The 25,860-nt window shown below is 36.8% G+C and overlaps 2 protein-coding genes across 9 annotated transcripts in view; one reads left to right on the top strand and one right to left on the bottom strand.

Moving 5' to 3' along the window:
• grid2ipb (glutamate receptor, ionotropic, delta 2 (Grid2) interacting protein, b) overlaps positions 1 to 5,799 on the top strand; it is a 53,098-nt gene extending 47,299 nt beyond the window's left edge. For 6 of the 7 annotated variants that reach the window (XM_049464907.1, XM_049464905.1, XM_049464906.1 and 3 more), the window contains 7 exons: positions 336 to 532; positions 1,024 to 1,179; positions 1,296 to 1,382; positions 1,518 to 1,647; positions 2,753 to 2,871; positions 3,773 to 3,937; positions 4,808 to 5,799. In XM_049464907.1, coding sequence (XP_049320864.1) covers positions 336 to 532; positions 1,024 to 1,179; positions 1,296 to 1,382; positions 1,518 to 1,647; positions 2,753 to 2,871; positions 3,773 to 3,937; positions 4,808 to 4,879 — 926 coding nt within the window. In that variant the 3' untranslated portion in view covers positions 4,880 to 5,799. Of the gene's footprint in view, positions 1 to 335; positions 533 to 1,023; positions 1,180 to 1,295; positions 1,383 to 1,517; positions 1,648 to 2,752; positions 2,872 to 3,772; positions 3,938 to 4,807 lie in introns of those variants that run through there. The other variant, XR_007424497.1, reaches the window with a different exon arrangement.
• Positions 5,800 to 10,136: 4,337 nt separating this feature from the next.
• arhgap17a (Rho GTPase activating protein 17a) overlaps positions 10,137 to 25,860 on the bottom strand; it is a 35,753-nt gene continuing 20,029 nt past the window's right edge. The window contains exons 3-20 of one of the 2 annotated variants that reach the window (XM_049464786.1): positions 24,956 to 25,060; positions 24,748 to 24,824; positions 23,070 to 23,181; positions 22,483 to 22,559; positions 22,237 to 22,354; positions 20,593 to 20,661; positions 20,380 to 20,461; positions 19,142 to 19,269; positions 18,097 to 18,208; positions 17,907 to 17,988; positions 17,717 to 17,797; positions 17,101 to 17,214; positions 16,924 to 17,015; positions 16,329 to 16,485; positions 15,743 to 16,006; positions 15,177 to 15,304; positions 12,842 to 13,375; positions 10,137 to 11,394 (exon numbers count right to left, since the gene is read on the bottom strand). In XM_049464786.1, coding sequence (XP_049320743.1) covers positions 11,285 to 11,394; positions 12,842 to 13,375; positions 15,177 to 15,304; positions 15,743 to 16,006; positions 16,329 to 16,485; positions 16,924 to 17,015; positions 17,101 to 17,214; positions 17,717 to 17,797; positions 17,907 to 17,988; positions 18,097 to 18,208; positions 19,142 to 19,269; positions 20,380 to 20,461; positions 20,593 to 20,661; positions 22,237 to 22,354; positions 22,483 to 22,559; positions 23,070 to 23,181; positions 24,748 to 24,824; positions 24,956 to 25,060 — 2,442 coding nt within the window. In that variant the 3' untranslated portion in view covers positions 10,137 to 11,284. The remainder of the gene's footprint in view (positions 11,395 to 12,841; positions 13,376 to 15,176; positions 15,305 to 15,742; positions 16,007 to 16,328; positions 16,486 to 16,923; positions 17,016 to 17,100; positions 17,215 to 17,716; positions 17,798 to 17,906; positions 17,989 to 18,096; positions 18,209 to 19,141; positions 19,270 to 20,379; positions 20,462 to 20,592; positions 20,662 to 22,236; positions 22,355 to 22,482; positions 22,560 to 23,069; positions 23,182 to 24,747; positions 24,825 to 24,955; positions 25,061 to 25,860) is intronic. The other variant, XM_049464788.1, reaches the window with a different exon arrangement.

The following is a 25,860-nucleotide window of genomic DNA, read 5'->3' as shown; positions in this document are numbered from 1 at the left end:
AATTAAATCCCAAAAATACAATAATTTATATGTTCTAATTAAAATGTTCTAAGAACATCCAGAAAACATGAGATTTTAAATGATTAACGTCTAGAAAACTTAAGCAAGTGTGCGATAATAAGTGTTTACACTAGCTATGACAGCTACTGTATAAGTATACATTTGTATTACATTGTTAGCAACATTAGCTATGTAGTTCCAGAGTGAATCTAGAGAGGTCATCTATAATATAAACATACTGACGCTGCATATAATTAGTCCTAAAAAAGTTGTCTTTGTTGCATTCTCTTGTAAAAGTGAGTGGAATTGTGACCGTGTTCCCCTGCCCCCCACAGCCATTCTCATAGCCCACCTGAAGCTGTCTCCATCAGAGCTGCGGCAGGCCCTCATGACCATGACCACCGAGCGCCTGCAACCTTCACACCTTAAACAGCTGCTGCTCTACTCTCCTGACGATGAGGAGGTCAAACAGTTCCAGCACTTTGACCAAGACCCTTCCAAGCTCAGTGAACCTGACCAGTTCGTCCTTCAGGTAAAGAAGATAGCACAGTTCACGTCCACTTCCACCCAGACCTTCCAACATGTATACATTTAGACCTGCTAGTACGCTTGTATATAGTGAACTTGTGTAGTAACATCAACAAAATCGTTTTTTTTTTTTTTTTTCACCCAATTTCGATCTTTTGAAAAATTACGTGATTGACCGCAATTTCCAATCACATGATAGCATTTTGGACATCCCTACAATATTCTCATTTAAAAAGCATATAAACTAGCCCAAGATATTTGAATACAGTAAAAAGGCTATTGTCTACCCAGCATAAAACACTGCAATATTAATACTGTCTCCCTTCCTAAGATACAGAAAAATACCTGTATAAATAATAATAATAATCACGATTTGTGCTTATAAAATGCTTTCAAATTTGGCAGGTCTGTCCACCACATCCTCTTTTTATGATAAACAGGAAATGTGGAAGGCTCAGATATATTCATGCAATATTTCATATGTTTATTTTTTAGATGTTGTTAGTGCCTGAGTACAAAACCAGATTACGAAGCCTCCTTTTTAAGACCACCCTGCAGGAGAAAACGGAAGACATGAGAGCTGGCTACGAGTGCATCTACAAAGCCTCCTTAGAGCTCAAAAACAGCAAGAAACTGGCAAAGATCCTGGAGGTAAAACACTTTTACTAATAACTAAGGAAAAACATTACTGACAAATATGACACAGAAATGCATGATTTGATCATGATATTTGTAAATAATATGACTACATATTATATTTATTTCAGTTTGTTTTAGCAATGGGGAATTACCTTAATAATGGCCAGCCCAAGACAAACAAAACTACAGGATTTAAAATCAACTTTCTTACTGAGGTACAGTAGCTCTGAATATTGGCTGTAATTTTGTGCTGCCAATACTTGTTTTTTAATTCAATTAATGTGTGTCAGAAAAGTATGTGTAGTTAAATTTACCAGTAATTGTAAATAATATGCATTGTTTTTCCACAGCTCAGTACAACAAAAACGGTTGATGGGAAGTCAACTTTCCTTCACATTTTAGCCAAATCACTATGCCAACATTTTCCAGAACTTCTGGGCTTTGCAGCAGACCTTATAACAGTGCCACTTGCTGCAAAAGGTAAATATGCCTTCTTTGTAATAATTATACTTGTAAAGCACACTGAACACTTACCTGTTGATTCAACATTGAATATGTCCGTTTTAAACTTCAGTGCCTGCATGCTCCTATGTGTCCTTTATATTGATATGGCTGTCACACAAGGTTTCTCATGAGGTCATGAGAATGTATTTACTACAGAAAAACAGTGGTGTACACAGCTGTAAACAATGTAAAATGTTGAAGTTCAGCTATATCTGTGTTTTTAGAATCACATGTTTCTTAACTCTGCAAGTTTTGTGTTTTATTTGTAAATTCTGGTTGGGAACCAAAGGTTTGAAATTGTAACCTAAAGGTCTAGGTCTAACAGCTGCAGTTTCCACTGGTCTAAATGTTGCAAGATATCCCTTCACAAATCTAATATAAGTTTGGCATCAAACAGAGGGCATTTTATCATTGTGGCACTCTGGTGGTATAACAATTTTTTTTCTGGTTTAGCATAAGAATAAAGTAGATATATTACAATAAACTTGCATGCCAGAAGTTGTGGAGTAAAAAATACTTAGTGTCCCACAACTTGCCATAATCGCATGGAAATTAAAGAATGCTGCACTGACCTATGGGATGTGTGTGAGAGACCTCCTGCATTAAAGGTGGATGTGATTTGTCACATATTTGCTTGTATAGACATTTCTATCCAGATGTTGCCAACAGTAGCCCACTTTTCTGTAAGTTATTCCCTGTAAGTATGTGACACTGGGGATTCAGGAATGTCCCTTCCATCTGAAATGCACTCTGAACTGCACGTTGATTTCCATCAGGCCTCACTTAAACTCCATTTAGTTTGAGCTAGGTTTTAAACTCACTTACACAATAATACCTCACAACTTGTACAAGTGTAGGCATACTCAGTTTGTTTGTGAAGTAAAAATTTTGGCAAGTCAGTGTAATTTGGAATAAAATCGATTAAAAACTTACAGAACATAATTGTGTAGAAAACAATACAAAAATGTATCTTTAAATTTTAAAGACTAATATAATTGTTTCATAATTAGAAGATTAAAAGATACTACCTTACTTCCAAAAGCTACATGACATCTGACCTGATTTTCTTTTTTTCTTCCAGTCAACCAAAGGACCATCACAGCCGACCTCAGTGATCTCCACTCCACTATCAAGGAGATCAGGACAGCCTGTCTGAAGATTCCAGCCACAACGGAGGATAACTTTGCCGTCGTCATGAGCGTATCCTGCTTTAGAGAGATATACAGGAGACAAAGTTTTAGCAATTTATCTTAAATTGAAATCTATGCAAATTTTAAAGCAAACTTGAGCAACCAAATATGTTTAATCAGCTGGAAATGATTCATATATATTTGATAAACTATAGCTTTATAGATTTATGATGGCTAAACCTCTGTGTTTTAAAGGTGGACTCAGGTGTGAAATGGGCTTGGGGTGTAGTAATGAGTACAAACTTTTTTTGATTAGCCCACCTCCGTTCACCCTCAACATTCCAAAATACAGGACTTTTAGACGATGCTCCCAACAGGCTTACTATGCTATAGATAGGGGCATAGTGTTACCCATGTAAAGAAATCCCTATTTTTACTCCATTAACAAGCTCAAAGAAGCATCACACTTCATTGGTAGAGTTCTGAGAGCCCTGACATTTAAAACGAGGCACTGAAAACTGTGAAAGTGCGCAGGTAGTTTATTAAAAACACTATTTATATTCGCAGTACCTTGACCTAGTTTAAGTAACGATAAGTTAACTGACGAGCACGAAATAGGATAGAGGAACAGATTGCTAAAATAATTCTGTGGAAATGCAGAAATTTATCTGTTGATGAAAATCTCTCTATATCTCAGAATACTGTGTGTATAAACAGTGATATTTGACAAAAGTTCATACTCGTTATGTTTCACAATACACCAAGTCCATTTCAATCCAGAGTTTTCTTTTGAATTCTGTTATACTGGTCAACCAGCATCATATCAGCTAAAAACAGAATGAATTAGGTTAAATCAGCATGCAATTCATGTTTCTTTCAAAAGTCTAAATTTTAGTGCTGCAGATGAGTGCAGTGTTGTCTGCTCACACAGCAGTGTTTTGTGTATATTATTCTCCTGACCTTGGAATCAGAGCTTCCTGGAGAACTGCCATCCAACTGTGCAGTCTCTGGATTCTCTTCAGCAGAGATCCATGGATGAGTTCGGCAAGGTAGCCTCGTACTTTGGAGAGGACAGCAAGAGCACCTCCACTGAGAGCTTCTTTGGCATTTTTGCGGAGTTCATATTCAAGTTTGAGGTGAGGTCCTGCATAAAGAACATAAGAAATCATTTTAAATTTCCTAAGTTAAGCATTTTCCCCAACAATAGATCACATTTTCAAAATTGTATTATCCATCACAAACCGAATATGACTTAGTACTCACTTGCTTCTTATTCGTATATTTCATTCCTCCTTAAATAGTGCACCAATTGCATTCAGGCACCATTACAGGCAAACCATTTAAGGTGGAAATTTTGAATAAACATTTTAAACAAGAAAATGCTAAATAGAAATCCAGCTTTAAAAATTTGTTCAGTAAATCATTAAATCTGAAGCCTGTGACTGACCTTATCTTTTCTGTGTTTCCAACAAATGGTTGTCAATATTTTCATCCAGGTGCATGTTTTATATCACCTGTGATTCCGGAACTTTAACCACAAGCCTTTAGCTGCTGTGTTTTTTTTTTGGCTACTTAAACAAACCAGAATATGTTTTAGATTTTGGATTTTTCTACCTGTGTAGCTTCAATGTTTTCAGTTTTTAATATAAAATGTATATCATAATCATAAAAATAAAGAAAACACATTGAATGAGAGGAAGTGTGTCCAAACCTTTGACTGTTACTGTAGGACTTAAATATCTGTTCTAGACAACAGTACACAAATAAACAGTATACATATTAAATGTAAGTAAAGTATAATACAAACCATACATGTAAAACCATAACACTGAGTGTGCTCATATAAATCAATTCTGAAATTGGAGATCAACATTGTATTCAGTATTAGAGATTTACCATAAAAATGACCATTGATTCAACATATTTTGCTATTTGACGCAATTAAATGCCTGTTTAAAGTGATGGATGAAGATAAATTGTGTAATTTTAATGAACTTGTTTTGCAGAGAGCTCTAAATGAGACCCAGGCTACAGAAAACCCCCGGAGTCCTCGCATTGCCTCACCCTTAGCCTGGTGAGAACATGCCTTAGAAACTCTGCTCTCTAGAACCACGTGCCAAGAACTCCAGAGAACATCACCGGAAGCAAGAAACATAATTTTTATTTCAAATTTATGAGCTAGCTATATTAAGAGTTTACCTTCGACAGAAAGAATATATATATTTTCTATAACTATAGAGTCGTTTACTCGAAATAGAAGATATATTATATGAAGAAAGCTTATATAAATCGTTCAGAATTTTAATTTTAAAAAAAAAAGTATTTGATTTTTCAGCGGCAAACGAGAATGTAGTGAGAATATCAGCACTTTAGGTTTCTCTAACCCACAGCTGATGGTATTGTGGTCGGCTGTTCAATATAACGTTCTACTGACCAAATAATGTACCAATCTCACGCAGGCAGACCCTAATGATGGAAGGAGTCAATCATCCGCACGTCAGATGTAATTTTGTCTAAACGTCAGAAAGAGGCGACGTTTAGTCTCTGCTCAGCATTAGTGTTGTCACTGCTGTTTCCCCAAGACCAGAATACACTAGTGCTGGGGGAACCTGTGTGTGGTTCAGCTGATCTGTGGTGACGCTGTGCATGAGAACGTGCTGTATGTATTACGAATCTGACTGTCATCTATGATTTCTCTTGCTGTGATCATTCAAAGTTGAATTGAAGAAAAAAGAAGAAAATTGCATAATCGCCACTTTAGTCTCTATGAAATTGCACTGTGTTTACATCCTGTTACATTATTATGCAGCTCAGCTGACTAAAGGTCAACTTTTCATTTGAAATTGTTTGATATCGCACCATTTTAATGTTCTCTCCTCATGACGTCATATTTTCACAATTTATCTGTAGCCTACTTATTAAATCCAAATGCATGATTTTACTTAATGCATATCCTTGTGTCAAAAACCATGTTCATACATTTTTTGATCAGTCATACCTTTTGCAAGCCAATGACAGTATTCTAAGAGATATTTAAAAAAATACAATTTGCATGTAGCACTGTGTTTATTTTCATTAGCAGAGTATTTATGTTCTATTTCCAAATGTAGGAATACATGCGTTTGTTTTGTTTAATTATTATTACCTGATTTAGTTGTATTAGAACAATCTATTTGTGTGAGTAGCAGAGTATTTTTCTTCTGTGCAGTTCTATTCCGGCTTGGATTTCTGTGGGCCTTATAGTGCTGCATTTTATTCTGTTGTCTAATTTATATTGCCTGAATAAACAAACCTGTTGACAATCAAAAGTCTGTGCCTGATTTATTTCTTTACTGATCTGCACTGAGACTAACATCAGCATTCAGTTTAGCATTAACCTGATTTTGGACTCCAATAAAACCAGCAAATCAAACTGTTATCGATATAAAATCCTTGAAGAAGCCTTTCCATGCTATTACTGCATCATTCTGGAATAATAGGATGCCAATCTTGGGACAATTATCCTATTTGGTTGTTTAAAGACTCTTTATAGACTTTTGGAGTCCTCAAAAACAAAACCAATGTAAAGAGTAATCAAATCCACTGTGGAATACATGGAATAGTTGAACACTCTCCATAATATTATTGTTAAAAGGTTCAAGTAATATTTTGACATTAAGGGAAGCCAAACCTATAAAAAAAATGGCCACTCATTTTAAATTTGCTGTAAAGTTTTCGGTATTCCTATTACTGTAAAATGCTACAGCAACATACTTTGACATTTCTATCAATATTAAAAGAAAGGGTTCTTCAAGAATATCATTAATTCTATGGAACGTGTACAACACTTCAGTGGTTTCATTTGATAATATTAGATTTTATTTTCATGCTTTGTAGGTCTAAATATAATTGTCCTAAATTTGTCAACAATTTACTTCAAATTCTTACAGTAATGTTACTTAAGACATTGTATAGAATGTTTTATATATTATACCAAGTTTTAATAAGCCATTAATATTCTTCTTATGGATGACTCAAAATTTTGACTTATCCAAAAGAACATTTTTCATAAGTTTGGCTCCCCCATTATTATGTTATCATTTAATAACCGTTTGATTTGCTGTTATTTTTTTATTTTTATTTTTTTACCTTTTCTCTACGTTTTGAGTCCATTACTCCAGAATGCTAAAGTAATATTACTTATAAAATAATTAACGGCGTAGCAAATATAGGTTTCTGCAAAAAGGGTGTTCTATAAACCAGTAAAAATAAATACATTATCACCCCACTGACATCTTGAACACATACAGAATATGTGCAGTTAAGTTTGTGCTGTGTTCTTTTTTTTTAAGGTATACAATAAAAAAAAACAGGCAACATTAAAGTGCGCGGGCTTTAATACACGGTTTAGACGCGCACTCCGGGGTTACACTGAATTCTGGGACCGCAGAGGGCGCACCTAACCATGAGAAATGCGTGTATTTATACTGTCATCTATTTATTACACACACATGCATACCTGTACATATGTTTCCTTACAAATTATGAAAACATACAGTACAGGCCAAAAGTTTGGACACACCAAATTTATTACGTTTTCTTTATTTTCATCATTATTTACATTGTGAATTTTCACTGAAGGCATCAAAGTTATGTAATTATTTTTTTTATTTCACCTTTAAAAGTACATAACTCCAAATGTTTTCACTAATAGTTGTGATGCCTTCAGTGAGAATTTACAATGTAAATCGTAATTAAAATTAAGAAAACGCAATGAATGAGGTGTGTTAAAACTTTTGGCCTGTACTGTATGTTGTTTTCATATGTAAATAATTTGTAATGAAACATTTATGTACAGGTATGTACAGGTATCATGAAAACGCATTGAAAAAGCGAAGGTGTGTCCAAACTTTTGGCCTGTACTGTATAAGGAAGGTTAAACAGTGTCGTAGGGGTGTTCTGTATCGTAACGTACGCAATAATATCGCTAACATTTTGAATATTGTGAACGATATCCTGAAATATCGTGCCATATCACATTTAAATCCTGGATATATGGAGAAGTGCATTATTAGTATCATGACATTCTGGATCATAGACGTCTGTAACAAACCTGATAAAATTCTTGTATTTTATACATTTCGTAGTTAGGAGTGCGCCGTATCATATTGTATCTAATAATAAAATTTAATTTTCATTTTGTTACAATAGCGTATTAATAAACATTGAACCTCAGATTAATTCACACACAAGATAAAAGCACAACGTAACAGAACTTCTTATTTTGTGCATGAAAAATGCAGAGCAGTCACATTTTGACAGCATTTATCAGAACTGGTGACTCCTATGCCAAGACCACTCTGTCCAGAAACTGAGAAATAGCGCCGTCTGCGGTCACACAATTCAGTTTAACACGTGTTTAGACTGTAAAAAGCGCGAGAGAGCGTTGTGCTGATAAATAGGTCGCGGTTCAAAACCATTAGCTTCATAAAAACAACAGTAAATATCAGGTACTTACTGTTAGACATCTTGCCCTAAGTTCCCGCATGTTTGAGCCGCTTGTTCCTCCCTCCTCCGGCCTTTCTCTCTCCAGCTCAGTGACCGCAGCGCAGCGCCTTCTTCACACCTGTAAACTTCACCTGAAGCCCCGGGCAGCTTCACTTCTGACTGCTTTAGACTGAGTCTCAGTAAGTGTCTCTGGCTGTTTATGAAGTAAAAACGCTTCAGTGTTATATATATTATCGCTAACGCCGCACGGACACAAAGCTACAAAAACACGCGCTCTGGGTAACAGGAAATTAGCCTAAGGTCAAAGTTCAACGCGCGCTGCACCTAATTACACCACCTGTGCTGGATTCGTTTTTTTTTTTGTTTCAAATAACCGGTTTGTGTTGACAGCGTATTTAATTATACATTACGGAATAACAATTATTAAAACAAAAACTAAATAAAAATAAATTACAGAACTATAAATTGATAAAACGTAAGGTCAAAGGTTTAACGCGTATTACACCAACCTGTGCTGAATTCATGTTTTTTATGTTTTTTGTTTTTTCTTAATAACCGGTTTGTGTTGACAGTGTATTTAATTATACATTACGGAATAATAATTACTAAAACAAAATATAAATAAAAATACATTACAGAACTGTAAGTTGATAAAATAGTTGAATTGGCAGTCTTTACTTAAGACCTATCCGGCCATGACAAGTTTCTCCGGGGGATGTCTGAAAAAAAATATTTTACACTTCTACTCAGTGAAAAACTGGTATGTTTTATTACTTCAAAGGAACACATTTCCGCTATTTAATATGATCTAAAGTTTAGTGGCACTTTGAACAGTAAAATTGGAAATTCAATAACACTCCTATTCAGAGCCAGACATGACAATGCATTGACTCTGAAAAATCATTTGAAGGCCTGACATAGGTAACACTACCTTTCTGAATGCAAATTGGCACCTGCAGGAAAAATTGAGTGAAAAAATAGCCTGTAGATCTTACAGTATTCATGGTTTATGTCCCCTAGTGCCAGGAAAGGGAAATTTTAATGCTTTTACAGGACGTCCTCCATGCACAAAGCACAGCCCACAATAAAATGGTTTGCAGAGTTTGGTAAGAAAGAACCTGAAAAGGCCTGATGAATAAATCCCTTAAATCACACCCCATTGAACACAATTGAGCAAGACTGCAAAGAACTAAAATGCCGACTATGAGTCAGACCCACTCACTCAACATCAAGGTCAGATGTCTCTAAAGGTTCCTGTGGCTGAAGGGAAGCAAAACTCTGTATCCGTGTTGCACAGGCTTGTGTACAAATCTCTGCTTTTTCAGAAAAGAAGAGGCTTTAGCAGTGAAATAGGGGTCTAACTCCAAACTAATGCTGTAAGGCTGTAATGGTGTAAGATTAAAATGTCCAACAAGCACATTTGTGCATAATGTTCCACATCATTTTTAACCATAACAATAAACAGGTGTGAACAGTTAGAAAGCCCACCTAATGTTATTTAGGAGGTAGTTTAACCTGCAACATTACCCAGATAATTACTACAGCTTTAAACAAATGCCAGCTCTGATGGTAAATGCTCCATGTTAAACTGTACAGAAACACAGGACATTCTTCATGTGCTTACATTTCTGTTCCATCCCCAAACAAGTGGATAATGAGTGTTTTTAAAAGCTCAACAACATTTGTATCATCAGAAATTGTGTGTCTGGCACAACTTCTGATCTACTAGTCAAAGAAATTGAATGAAAACCAATTACGAACTTTAGGATCCACATAGAATCAGAATAAGCAAGGAGTCAGAGATGCTCATCAATAGACAAAAATACATGAATAAAAAAGGATACTAGAAGTTGTCACTGTGCTTTTATTAAATCATTCAGAAGCAGTAATAAGAAGCATTTTACTTTTCTAAATTGGTTAAGTTCAAACGTTTTTGTTGTAAAGCTTCTGAGCTTTAAATGAACCATAAACATTTATAGTTTCAGTTCATTTTATGAAAAGGTAAGGCAGCAAGGTAAAGGCAAGGCCAGTGAGTCAGTATACAGGCTATAAAGAATGTCCTTAGTGTCATCATCTCATATTTATGTGCCACTTGCTACCATTCAAGATCTTTTTTTATCTTTTGGGAACATGAGTAAAATATTCGGTAAGAATAAATTTAACATGTTGTTGACCTCCTGACCTACAAGTCACAGACTGTCTGGCTCTTTGTCAGTTTATTTATTCATTTTTTTCCAGATTAAACGTTTCTTAAACAGCACAATGTTGAGTTTTGAATGTATGTCTCAATATTCTTATACAGTTTTACTGTTAGGTGGAGACAGCGAAATAAATTATCAAGGGCAGATCCTGTGTAAATGCCCCAGGATACGGATAACCATGAACATGAGTTCTAAAGGCAGAATACTAACCTTGTGGCATGTGTACACCTTATACTGCATGTAATATATTGCATGTAATTCTACTAAATCACAATAGGCATAATAAGGCTTTGTTTAAAGGAAAAAAAAAGACACAGCACAGTTGAAGTATTGGATTAAGCCCTAAGGAATGTGTGGATGGAAATAGACATACTGAGATGTAGGACAGTTTCCATAGAAAAAATTAGATGACTGGAAACCAGCAGTCACTGGCTACATTTAAAGCCACAGTATACGGTTTCTACTTAGGCCTACTATCACCAATTGCAGATTCCAATTTAGTTTATACTTTTGTTTTTTAACCAAGGCCACTTAAGACAAACCAACAAGTACCTCAAACCAGTCTTTTCTCTGTCTTGAACACATCATTCATCCGGTCTCCTAATTCCCCACTTCTAATTCTTAAATTAAATCTGGAAAACAAACTTCAACAGCTTCCTGCTGTGTCATGATTCCGTCTCATTGTTCCTTCTGTTTTGCTGACTGACAGGTCAGATCTTTTGGAAAATGCAGCAAAGTTGATGAGCACTTTGGTAAGTGGGCAAGAGCAGCGTTGTGGATAAGTTTTGGGCTTCTTTACAGGATGGTGCTTTCTGAGTCCAGGTCAGCATCCTTTAGCTGGGTGACTGTCTGGTGGTCAGAGGGAAGGTCTCGAACAAATCCTCGACCAAACGGCATCCCGGCATCTGAACAAAATACATTAAGGTTGTTAGTGTAAAAGAGAGGACATAGTTTGGGAGTTTCTGTCAAAAAAAGGCAACATTAAGAAATTAAGTGTTTAATAAATTATATAGAAAATTAGGAATTGTTATGACGAAAATCACAGACAGTCCAAGGGGTGGGGTGCATTTAAATATCCCTCACCTGACGGTCTCTTACTTGTGCTTAAAATAAAATCCCTTTCTCACAGAGAAAAAAAATGTTTTGAACGCAGTGAAATCTACACAAATCCTATAAGATAAAGATCTATTCTATTCCTGTACTTAAAGTGCCAAAAGTGTCGTTCAGCTCTGCTCTGCTATGTATTTTCTTCTTCCTCCGCAGTTTTATACTCAGCATGTTGCTTGTCATGTTGGTTTTTGTGTTCTAATACCAACAGAGCACAAATCAGTTGTGCTGCTGCTGCTGTCCTTGTGCTGATTTGTTTGTGTCCACAACCATGACAATGGTTGCTCAACAGAGCTCAGCTCTTATTTTTCAGCCTGATTTAAACACATATGACAATGCAGGCTCAGGCTCAGGCTCAAAAAAAAAAAAAAAGGATTGCAGCTCTACTGTACACAGACTTGGTGTGAAAGTCAACATTAATGTACATGTATTCATTTTCAATGGCCTTCATAGGATAAATGGAAAATTATGTTTTGTAAAATAACTTGCAGGACTGAAGCACATAATTTGTTAAAACCCTTTTTGTACATGACTGAGACCAAAAAAAGCCAGAATATGATGATTAAATGGTCAAGCGAGCTCCACACTGTACACAGAGCCCTTTAACTATTTAAAACTGGCTACCTCATGTGACTTGTATCTTGATTGTATTCTGATATAATGTTAGCCACATGCATTTATTGTCTCTGGTTAGTCAGACCAATTCTGATTGCTGTGTGGGGTAGAATTTGCACATTAGCTTGATGCGCAGCAATTGTTAGTGGTGTTTCAATTATACTGGGTGGGGTTTTCTTTGTCAAATGTGTCTTGGAGGTTTTGGGTGCTTTGGGTACACTGCTATAATGTGGCTCAAATTAGGAATACACCAAACATTTAATGAAAACGTTACTGATTCATTTGTAAGCCAAGTCATACTGCAGTGTTTCCTCTAACGATAGGATATTTTTCAGCAACGTCAACAGACTTACACTTCTCCAACCCTACTTCTCGAACCCTGGCCCCCACTACATTCCAGTATTTGTATCCGTATCAGTAAGTGTAGAGTGTGTATATCTTTACATTTTTAGGTGGTTTGGCCACCTAAATAATCCTGATAAATTATATAGAATATAATGCTGACTCTCAAGATTCTTCAATACATCAGGTCTGCAAAACTATGGTGCAAAGCATTCACCTTTCTTAAATAGAACACTGAAATAATTCAGATTTAAACACGCTTGCAACGTTTACTTTTATGAGGCTTACCCAACATTTTGTAGGCAGGGCTGCAGATTCCATTGGTGTCATTTCCAGGGTTCTGAGGCTGTGGTGGAGGGGGAACGGTGGGTCTGTTGCGTGGTTTAGGCACAGGTCGAGGTCGCGGCAGAGAGCCAGTGTGATACTGGGAGGGAGCGCTGGTGCTTTCAGAAGAAATGACCATTGGTGGAGGCGTGTTTGGGGGAGTCGGAGTGCTGGGTGGCGAGGGGTCTTCTGTTGGCTCTACTCCCACCATTTGCTCTAGGACTTTGGGCTGGAGAGGTGGAGTGACCTGGGTAGGGGGCTCAGGGGGCGGATGACTGGGTGCTTGGATGGGAGGCAGATTGCTTGAGTGGCGGCGAGGAGTTGTCGTGGTTTGGACTGCTACTTGAGTGGGACTCAGACTGGTTGGAGGAGGAGTAGAGAGAGGTCTAGGAGATGGAGAAAGGGACTGAGAGGTTCCAGAGGAAGGATATGGAGTTGTCTGGGTGCTTAGTGGACCTGAAGGTGGTTTAGGTGGAGCAGGAGCTGGCTTCTTGCCACCTATTACAAACAGATTTGAAAAATATTCAGTCCAGTGTTTATTTATAGAATATTTGATTGGTTTCCAATATAATATCTACAGTATATTCTACATCAAATGTTACTGGATACATTTGGAGAAGAACAGAAAATGTGGACTTAAAGGTGAAGACATTTATAACATTGGTCAGCTGCCAAATTCTTCTGTCAACTACTGTTCTACACAAATAATAACAGATCAAGAACAGGATTCACTCTAAACTAATGAGAGAAAAAACCTGTTTTGACAGCAACAGTTGAGTATTAATTAGTAGTAGTAGTAACTAGTATTCTACTAGTAAGTTGTTCTGTATTATTTTTTGGAACCTATTTAGTTATTAAAAATTTGGCTTAAAAACTTTTAACTTCTACAAACAGAAACTTAAGTTTAAACAGTTACTGTTATAGCAAATATATTTAAATACAAATCCAGGTCATCATGCCCAATATAGAAACACTGAGCAGGCTGCTGGTGGTGTCTATTACCATCTCAGAAACCTAAGTGAAAACCTGTCAGTGAGCAAGGGTGCGGCCATATTTCATCTTTTCTCTATACAAGTTACTGTGCAAGTCAAAAACTGAGGACACACTTAGCCCAATGCTATGTTACATTAATATGTTTGCATAAGAAGCGGTGGCTGGCTTCACATGTATCGGAGGAAACATGTGCTAGTCTTCACCCTCCTGGTGTGTTGTGGCATTACTAGTGATAGGGGGAGTCCTAATGAGTGGGTTGGGTAATTGGCCGTGTAAATTGGGGAGAAAAATGGGAAAAAATTAGAAATAAAATTATAAAAAATATATATATATGTTTGCATAAGTAGTCAATTCGGCTGCATTGCAAAGATGGCCAGAGAGTGACCGGACTTTGTTACTTGACACTTTTGGTGACGCAGGCCAAAGTACAAATACTTCATTACTACAGTAATTATTTTCAGACAAGATTTTACTTCTAATCCTTACATTTTCACACAATTATCTGTAATTTTACTCCTAATATTTAAAAATACCCCTATCGCCCCTGCACACGTCACATCACACTCCAGCACGAACATAGCAGATGCATGTAGCCTAGTATGAAAATGATTCATGCAGAGACTCAAAAGAACTTGAGTGAAATGTTGCAAAAAAGCTTCTTTAATATATATATATATATATATATATATATATATATATATATATATATATATATATATATATATATATATATATATATATGCACTGTACTAAAATGCATTCATTTTTAATTGGAATATACGCAGCTGAAACATTTTTATTTAACAATATAGTCATTATGGCTTTTTACTAAAACTATACTCCTCTGTGGCACAGGCTAAAGTTTGCCTTAACCATAGTATCTATACTATTACCCAAGTAACGAATGTGCATACTTTAGACACTTTTGTGTGTCACAAACAGCACTGATCATACATTCATTTTACATTCCCAAGAAATGGATACATATCCTATCTGCGATCACATATGAAAAAAAATATTAAAAAAAAGGTTTTGACATGTCTACAAAATATGGAAAAAAAGGTTTTCATAAATTAATTTCAGCGTGGTAATGTAAACATAGCCTAATACATGTGAGTTGGGAAAACGTCTCTGTTTTGGAAGGCGTTAATCACTTGCAAATCAATAATTCTTAGAATGTTTACAGTTTTCTAATCGAAAGAATTATGACAAACAACAGTGTTATTATACACCATATTGATGCAACAGACAGTTTTAAAATGCTGTAGTCCTGCTCTAATAGCAGTGGTGTAGGTGGTGCATTTACCTCTTCGTGCCATGTGGGGGCTGGGCCCCGATGATCCTGCCACCGGGGGCACTACACTCAGCTGTGTTGAGCCTCCGCTACCATTTCTCTGAGCTGGAGGCGTGACCGCCGATTCACGTGACTTTGAACTGCCAAAGAAATTAAAATTCTTATTGTTTAATGAGGTCACCAGTTTGAATGAGGTCTTGCATAAATAAAAACATCCTCCTCCTCATGCTGTTAAACCAATACGATTAAATCAGATTAAAAGTATTTTTTTAACATATATATTGCTTCAAAGAGTCTGCAAGACTGAGTCAGGCATAACTCATTTCTTTTCAGCTGAAGAGGCGTACAGAGGTCCACGTGAAACTTGTTCACTCACAACAGGCACTGCTGTGTTGAGCCTCTAGCCAAAGATGTAGGCTGAATTGCAATCTTCCCCCATTTTTGTTCATTTGTTCAACATTAATACAGAACAGAATGTACAGTCCATGCAAAAAAAAAAGGGAGGAGTGTTTTTTTCACACCTCAGTGATTCATTTGTATTGCCAGTCCTACTGAGCAGAACTATACCCAGCTCTTACCTGATTTCCTCAGTGTGTTGAGCTAGAAGCTGCTGTGCTGCTGCTAAGGCAGCCATCCCCAGCGCCAAGCTAGGCTGGCAAACCTCCATGCCCAGGCCTGCCGGTGTAGGCTGCTGCAGCAGGAGTTCAGCAACAGGCTGGCCTCCTGCAGTGCCTGCAGCCTCCACCGGGGGCAGTGGCGGCTGGAATGCAGGCGAAGCGTGCTGCTTTCTAGTTAATGTACTGCCTCTACGTGGATTGTGGTCCATTAATTTGTTAGCAGAGCTAAAGAGAGAAGAGACAGTGAAGACACCACCAGTGCCAAGAGGTTATAAAAGAAAGCACCACCACACTCAGTGTAGGATAGAGAGAAAAGGCTTTTTACATCATTTGCAGAGATCCCATCACCACACAGATTACAACAGAAGGGTAGATAACTCCAGGAAATCAAAAGAGGTAACTTTTGATGTTTAAGCAAAGTGTTAACTCCAAAATTAGGTTTGATTAATGAAAGTGGATTAGAAGGGGTTTTCTATATACTACAAAGCATGGAAAACAATGATGTGCATCATTATTTTGTAGTGTGCATCCTGGACCATAAACATACCTGTCTCGTTTAGATATGTCAGCATCTGGTCCCACCATACTATTAGGCCTCTTCCTCTCTACTGTGCCCGGGTCATAATCAGAAACGGTCAGGTGGTTGACATGGTTCATCATGGGCGTCGGCATTGAAAACATGCCTGATACATTGAACTCCACATCTGAAAATAAATATAATAGAAGCAGTTTTAAAGCTCCTGAGAACATAAATCAGATGTTCCTTTATAATTAGGTTAATCTGACTCCTCAGAGCCCCCACTTTAAATGTACTAAGTCTAATAAAAGTCTAATAAAGCTAAGACTATAGTCAGCATAACCCAGACCAACCACAAGCTACCATGTCTCTCTTGACCTCTTGTCTTTAAGTCTGAGCAACCTGGGAAAGCTCAAGGTATCTTAGCAAGTTACTTTGTAAGCTAGCCACCTATCTAGCTAACTAACTAAGTATAAGGTTTATTCAACCGGTCATGCCAGCATTGTGTGTGTGTGTGTGTGTATTCCTTAAATTGCCCTACAACATAAAAGTGGACAAAGGCCTAACTTTCTTTAACATTTTGGACCTTATATGGGGAAAAATATTTCCATGTTTCTGTCCATACCTTCAGGGAAAAACCAGTCTGCATGTTGAATGATGGGTTCAATGATAGTGACCACATGAACAGAGGTAGCAGCAGCCATCTCTGCTAAGGTTCTGTGGAAAAAGGCACACAGTGACTTAAAAAACAACATACAATATCCTTTACATTTGCATTTAACGTTAAAACAACATTTCTTACCCCTCTGTTTTGGCCCATAGCAGATTTGGTCCTAAAACAATAGCAATGTTGCTGGGGGTCATCTTGTTTGTCTCACTGTCTTGAGCTAGCTTAGCAAGGAACTTAACAAGATATCTGTTGAAACAGAAACAGTTGGTGAGCTGTCTATGTATGATAATTTTACATTAAACTGTAAGGGTGGATGATATGGCCTGAAATAATTTTGCATTATTATTTTGCATATTTGTGAGAATGTTCTTCAAAACAGTGCCAAAATATTTTAACATTTATAATATTTAAAAAAATATTACACCAAAAAAGTGTAATAATAATAATAATAAAATAATGTAAAAATAAATAATAAAAATAAAAAAATCAAACATTTAGTAGAAACAAAGAATCTCTAGACTGGTCTATTTTTCAGACAATAGAAAGACTGATTTTGCACAAAATAAAAAATGTTTCAAAATAAATTATGTACCAAGTGCATATATAAAAACTACAAACACTTATACAAAAAAGACCTGATCATTATCATGATATGGATTTTCAAATAACTGAACAATATTATTGTACGCAAGACAATATGGCAAATTCCTTAAATCGTAACTGTTTTTAAATGTTTAGGTAAACTCACCTGAAGTTGGCTTTGTTGTTCTTTGGTAATTGATCACAGACCAACCACAATTCTTGTAACCTTTTATCTGGGTCTGACACACTAAAGGAGAAGCATGTTTAAGTAAATTTGAGTACATTTTGTAAGGTAAAGGGTAAAAGCTTCAATTTTGTACATTTTGCCTAATAAATAGCACTGAGAACTGGCTTACTTGGATGCCTGAATCCACTCATCATACAGCTGATAGGTCATAAGAGGTTCCGGTAGTTCCCTTAGGTAGGACTTCAAAGCCCCTTGATAGACAGGAATAAAAATATGCTTTACACACTGCTAAAATAATATACACACAAACATACACATCAGTATTAGAGGTTATAGAAGAAAGAGAATATTTGCCATACCAGCAACAGCGTGCGGGTCAGAGTAGAACTCTTCTAGCTGAGAGGTGGAGCAGTCCAGTGCTGCCTTCAGCTTCTTCAGTTTGGAGGCTCCAGCAGCTATTCGGAAAAGACCCTGTTCAGCAGGAAAATGCAGGTAAGAATAAGTACGTGTTTCAGATAAGCCCCAAGATGTTGTTTCTGCTTTATACAAAACAATTAAATGAAGTGCCTATAAGCAGCATAGAAACATGTAAATTGATCATGACATTGTAAATTAAGGAATGGTTTAAGAATGACCACATCAGTGCAAAGGTTGAGTTACGTCTGATAGTGGGGACCTGTTATGCTATAAACCACGGACAATATTTCTCCCAAATTCCAAATAAAAATATTGTCATTTAGAGCATGTATTTGCAGAAAATTAGAAATGGCTGAAATAACAAAAGGATGCAGAGCTGTCAGACCTCAAATAATGCAAAGAAAACAAGTTCATAATCAAAGTTTCAAGAGTTCAGAAAATAAATATTTGGTGGAATAAAGCTGGTTTTTAATTACACTTTTCATGCATCTTGGCATGTTCTTCTCCACCAGTCTTACACACTGATTTTGGACAACTTTATGCAACTCCTGGTGCAAAAATTCAAGCATTTTACCTTGTTCTGATGGCTTGTGATTATTAATCTTCCTCTTGATTATATTCCAGAGGTTTTCAATTTGGTAAAATCAAAGAAAAATAATTTTGAAGTGGTCTCTTTTTCCGGACCTGTATATCCTGGTGGAAACCTTAAAGCAATTTTCTAAATGTATTTCCAGCAACAAAACAACTGCAAAAAAAAAAAAAAAAGAAATAGAGGAAAAAGTTACCAACCATAGCGCTGTTCACTATGAGTGGTAATGCCTTATATGATGTATTCCCAGTACATATACGTGACACATTAGAGCTCGAGCCTTCCATCTGGCACTACTTGTCACACTTCACTCTGGCATACCCTGAAGTAACACCTCATGATCAGTTTACATAATGCCATCATATGACTTTAAGCATGACAGTGTAAATATAGCATACCTCTTCCTTCATGCCAGTCTCCAGCAGCATCATTACACAGGCCTCTATGGGAAGTGCTATCTCCCTGCTGCTGCGCTTCAGGTGTTCATCCAGACCTGTTCCAAACGCTGGCTTCTCTGTCCATGAGTCTATTCGAAGATACAGTTGAAATACAGATAAGATTATACAAAGAATCAATGAAAAAAGTATGGACACAAAAATAAATAGGTCTTAATGTGATATTCAAAGTATGTACAGTACCAGTAGAAATGTTATAACATTATTTGCTTTCTACATAGTAGATTGATATTAAAGACAATTAAGGGACACATGGAATTACGAAGTAAACTAAAAAAAGTGTTTGGCCTCCACAATCCCCTGACCTAAACCTAACTGAGATGTGTGATTTGGGATGAGCTGAAGCTTCACAGCGTGAATGAAAAGCAGCAACTATTGTTCAGCACCTTTAGGAACTCCTTAAAGATGCTGAAAAAACTATTCCAGGTGACTCTCCCTCATAAAGAGACGGAGATTGAAATACCAAGAATGTTCAGATCTGTCCTGAAAGCTAAAAGTACAAAACATATTCTGGTTTGTTTAACTTAAGAAGAAATAAAACACACTGAATGAGAAGAGGTGTGTCCAAACGTTTGACTAGTTCTCTATATATGCATGTTATTTTAGAGAGTGAAATGTACAGGACAGGTTTGAAATTTCTTCCTAACATCAACCCACATATTTTTGCGGCTCAGTCATTTTCACGTCTTTTTCTGCAGCCAAGTTGTTCTTTTTATATTTGTACTTGGCTATTTTGGAGTATTTTGCGAGCAATCAGTGAATCTGAACCAATGTTTGTACGTTTTTCCCTATTTTTTGCAGGCGTTCCCCAGCAGGGTTGATGAACCAGGTGGGTGAGATGCGAGAAGTGTGACTCATAGTCCAATTGCTGCGACACCAAGCATGTCTGTCTGGCACTGCATGTTCTCGTTCTCACAGATGAAGCTGAAAACAATTATTTATGGCATGCAGAGGCTGGATTAGCATGTAAACAACAGTTACCAAACCCAATAGTGTATGAGTATAAATTGTTTTATTGTATTATTGTTTGTGCAGTGGGACAGGAGTGGGTGTAGAATTATTCAGCAGTTGTGGTGCATTTGCCGACAGCTGCTTAAACTTCATGAGAGCCAGCAGTCAGTGGAAGATACTCTGACAGTGTTATAAATAAAACCTGAAGCAGGTCAGTAGAGATGTTGCACCTTGCTGTGCCTGAACGGTCGGCAGGACACTTTCTAGCACGCTGAGAGACTTTCTGTGGTAATCTGCTTGGGCCTCCAATAACTGAAAATGTTAAAAGAATAAATTAATGATATGAAGTCACTGAAAACTTAATAAAAGGAGCAATATAACAGTAAGAGAGAGAATTAAACACACACAGAGAGACACATAAATACAACAAAAAATGATCTTACCATTACATAGTAGCGGGCATAATCCCCTTCTTTTGAAAAGAAATTGTACATGTCGGCAGAGAGTTGATCCTAAACAGCGGTAGACAGAAAGCAAGCTTTCAATTCTAAGAACAAATATTAAATCATGAAATATTTTTGCTGTAAGAAATACAGCACTGTATGATCACTATACTATACAATCAAGCATAACTTGATTAATGAATAATTTGTTTCTTTACCCTTTTTTAGCTCCAATTATCATATAGAAGCACTTTGAAGTTTTAAAATTACAGACTATTGTCTTCATGATTCTCTGCATAATTCATTACAGTCCTTTCACCCTATTCTTCAATGGTCAGGATCACCACAGAGCAGGTATTATTTGGGTAAGCACTGACAACATAAAAACCAGGTGATAACATTGCATGTTGCACTGGTGTGAGTGGGCACTGACCACAGGACTGGTGGACTATTCAGCAAGGACATATAGATGTTTAAAAACTCAAGCAGCACTGCTGTGTTTGATCCACTCTCATACCAGCACAACACATTAACACACCACCACGTAAGTGTCACTGTAGTACTGAAAATGACTATCCAAATAATAGATGCTCTGTGGTGATCCTAGAAAGTAATTACAGAACTACCAAGTGTGTGTATATTACTCAACTGTGTTCGAGATTAAGCTTAACTTAATTTTGACAAAGAAACAAATCTATAGGTTTAAAATAGGGTGATTTTGTTACTAGGTTGAACAAACTAGTGGTTGGTGTGGTGCAGTGGATAACATCACCCCCTGCCAGTAATCTACCATGTGGAAGACAGGGGTTCAATTCTAGGTTTGGGAAACTATGCTGTGCTGCACCAATAAGAGTCCTTGGTCAAGACTTCGAACACTACATTGTCCCACCTCTGTATAAGGAATAACCTTGTAAGTCACTCTGGATAAAAGTGTCAGCTAAATGCCGTAAGTTCAAATGCAACTTTAAAAAAAATATAATAATAATAATTATAGCTTAAAAATATATTTTTTGTCATGTATTCACTTAAAAATTTAAGGCATCAGGCAGACAAACCAATAAGAATATTCATTTGTATATGTAAAAAGTACATATATGTAATAAAAAGTGCATGACAAACAGAAAACAATTCTGCCTTGTCTGCTGGCCGATCACCTCAGTTTTCTCAAGTGCTTGTGCCTGGCCAGTGTACAAACCACCTCTTAGTTTAATGCTAATTTAAAGCACTTTCATATTTACAATTCACTGGGGTTTTGGAAACTTAACAAAACACATTTTGTAACAAAGTTGATCTCTACTGCAGCAACCATTGTTTTTTAAACTGTAACTTTGAATGGAGTTGACTATTGACTGGAGTCTAAAATGAATGACCTCACAAACTATTACATCTAGTGGTATGTCTGAATTAAACTGATGAGTTCTGAAAAGCTAAATTCTTAAAAACAAAAGAGATTAAATATAATACAGCATAATTAATGTTGTCAATGTGGAAAATGCATTGACTAATATTTTATGTTGAATAATTATGGCAGCCCCGCATGTAAAGCAGTGGTCTAGATCGTAGCAGTAATGAGGAGGACAAAAATACCCCCATTAATTTAAGAATTTGCTGAGGAGTAGCTTAGTTGTGGGAAAAAAAATCTACCTTGCACAGTTCCATTTTGTTCATTGCCTCATCCATCTCTTCTTTAAGCGAGTCTGCCTTGGCTGTCAGTGCTTGTGTGTTTGTTCCCGAGATTATAGACTTGGTCGCCTGCAACCACCTGAGGCACAAATTACAGGGGTTATGAAAATAAATGCTTTGTGAAAGACTGTTATATAGTTGACAGTTACTGACATGATGGGAATTGAAAGTGGTCTTATCAGTTGGCATCCCATAGAAAACAGTTACCTTCCTCGAGCAGAATCATAGTCCAGCACCAGTTTGGCCAGCTGTCTCCTCTGTTTTAATATGTTGGGGATTTCCACCTGGTAGACCATGTACATAACAGTCACAAATTGTGAATTTAGAAATCAGTGTTAATCAGTGTTTATTAAAGGATTAACATGTGATGATTACTGTTTTAAATTATAATTTATATTTAATTTTCTTCCAAATTTAGCTAAGCCAACTAGCCCACCCACTCAGTAGGACTAGAACTCATCACTTGTAATACTCCCAACACTAGAACAGAGAGGATAAGCCTTATATGCATCTGATACACGTAAAGGCCGGCCCCTGCTCCTTTCAACTACTTCAAACTACCACCAGTACAGCATCACTAGGCAGGAAGATCCCCAAACAGGGGTCTGTGCCAACCCAGTATCACAAAGTGAGTGATGAGCACAATAATAATAATTGTGCACTTTTAGCCTTTAGCTGCTGATGGCCAATCACAATGGTGGAACCTACGGTCCTCAGGCTATTGGGTCAGCTCCAATACACCATTCTTTAAAAGTGCGTTGTAAAGTGAAACCGTAAAAGGTCTTATTACTTACCTCAGCTAACAGATTGAGTGGGTCTAAAATGTCCTTCTCAATCTGCATTTCGTGCTGCATCAGCTCTGATGCCAATTTGTTCTCCGCTTCCCCGCACAGGTCCATCATTTTCCTATAAACACATTGCCTACTTAATGGATTTTGTAAAATCAATTTTTAAAAACACCACAATAAGTGTGTAATGGTACTGCATGTGTATTCATCAGGAACGGGCAAAGTATAGACCTTGCAGTTTCATTCATTCAGTTGTATGACTGTAGCTTATACATAGGGCATATAAATATAACATGAAACCAGTTTTTACAGGCATACATTTCACCTGCAACCTTAGACTATAAGCTGTCAGCAACCTTAGGCTATAAGAAGTCAGCATCATGCCACGTTAAGCTTGGCTCAAACTGATTGGCATCTGACTATGGGGAGTGCAAATGACACACCCACTTCTTTCAATTCAGCAAGAAGAGTTTTTTTTCTTTGGGAGGGTCAGGCTCAAGCTTGGAATGTTTAAACAGAGCCACAATAGAACCCCCCTCCCAATAAATAAAACACTCCTCCCATTGCACAAGTCTTATTTTATATTATTATGATTATTCTGTACTTTTATCACATATAAAATATTATACAATATAACGCAAATTCCATTTTGCAGCCAATTGTTTTTTCAGTCCTACATGTGAGAATGTGCGCGGCTTATGTATTCAGTATTAATATTAATGTCAAAAATCAACATACTCACAATATATATATTCAATCAGCCAAGACTTACTCTGTGTCTGAAGTTTATTTCTTTAGATTTGGACTAAAAATAAAAGGCTAAACACAGATTGATGTCTTCGGCACTTTTGCAAGGAGCAAAAAAGGAACATTGTTATTGCTATTCTTTGCGGAGATCCTGGGACACTTATGCCAAAAGCTGGGAGGCTAACTGATGCAAGAGCCAGGAGTTTGATTTGGCCAAGTCATAAGCCAGGGAGGTTTGGCTGAGCAATGAGTTGGGACCATTTTGTCAAAGGGGTGGGGGATGACTGGACCGTGAACCTTTACAGACAGACTGAGCAGTGTTGCGTTATATTCTGAATTAAGACTGCGAGAGTTTTCTCACACCCAGCTGGGAACAGTGTGTCTTTTAGTAGCTTTCCTGTGTCCTAGTACTTACTGTACTCAATGTAGTGATGCACCCTCAAGAGGGGTATCCAGTAGTGGTGTTAAAAGTCTTTAATCTGCTTCTCTTACAAGGCATGTTAATTTTACACATTTTACAACTATGAACGATTGAGTCAGATTCAGTAAAATATTCTGCACACACTGTCTTTAATGGTGTTCTGCAGACATGAAGCATGTCCAAATTGTCATGACCTCGTACAGAGCTGCAGTAACTTGTAAAATATGAATTTGACCAGATCAGGTAAAATACTTAAAAAGTGTCAGATACTGATACATAAATAATCAATCCTTCCAACTTTATTTATCATTACTATTATGCATGCTGTTTACACAGTGCTAATTGGTAGGTTGTTCCAATCCTTTTAGCTATTAGCCCAATATTTCCAGTATAAAACTAAAGAAACATTCATTCAAAGGCATTTTTATCTTGGCTGATGGACAATATGTTAGAGTAAATCTGTTTTTAATTCATTCCTTTCTTTCAAAAAGTGAAAAAAAAAAAAAAAACATTTACCCAATTAGAGACTCTTCCCCAAGCTGACTTCCCCCATCTTGCATGGCCTGCGACAAAGCTGTTAGCGGAAGCTTTTTCTGCAAGACAAAAACAAACTGCTCTTAGCAGCAGGTAGGAACTAATGCACATATAGTCTACTGCTAATATCTAGTGATACTAGAAATAACAATAAAAACTGCATCTTATTAAACGTGTACTCGGCTCTTACATGTCTCTTCTCAGCATCTGTGCCGATGTGCCCCTGCAGACATGTGACCAGTCTCTTATGTGTGTTGTGGGAAACGACTCGCACCAGCTCCATACGGCGCTCAATCTGTGCAGAAGAGCACAAAACATCAATAGCAACCACAATCCATATTAAACCACAGCTGAATGCTTAACGTCGAGATAGAGTGTGTAGCAACGGCAACAAGAAAGCTGCTACTGAAATGTGGTAGAAGCTGATTATGTAATACCATGAGATAAATGGCTTTATGCATATTGTATAGAATGCACTTCTCACTTTGCCAAGAACACATTACTCAGAATTCACACAACATTAACAGAGGCTATATCCATATGTACATGTTTAGGTATACATTCTTTTTTTTTTTTTTTTTTTTTTTTTACATAGTTCTGAGACATAACTGTTGACAGCCATATAAACAGACATGGATCTGGGGGTATGGGACAGGATTTGGTTTAGATCGTATTGTGATCTTTGTTATTAATAAACATTTGTGATTTTGTTAAATATAAACATATTAAAAGGTGTCCTTGAACAGAAAACATTTACATTTATACTGGTATAGTTGAATAATGAATTACACATATAAAACAATTGTGTGTTTAATTATACAGAGGTTTAGATTGGCCTTGCTGTCTATGCTTCAGGGTTCATACATGTTTTAACCAATGCATTCCCATGATTTTTTCATGAATTTTCCATGCCTTCAGGGCAAATTTTCATGACCATATGATTCTAAAAATGAACAGATAAAATGTTGACACACAATCTTTATTAATAAAATGTGTGCCAGATCCTGAGAGCTCCATTGTGTAGTCTTAAAGTACTGACTTTGACTTATTAACTTTGAGCTGACGTATTTGTTAGCTCAATATAGATTTCTCCAT

Source organism: Astyanax mexicanus, chromosome 15 (assembly GCF_023375975.1).
Source record: "Astyanax mexicanus isolate ESR-SI-001 chromosome 15, AstMex3_surface, whole genome shotgun sequence".
Lineage (NCBI taxonomy): Eukaryota > Metazoa > Chordata > Actinopteri > Characiformes > Acestrorhamphidae > Astyanax > Astyanax mexicanus.
This window is presented reverse-complemented; position numbering and strand designations above follow the sequence as displayed.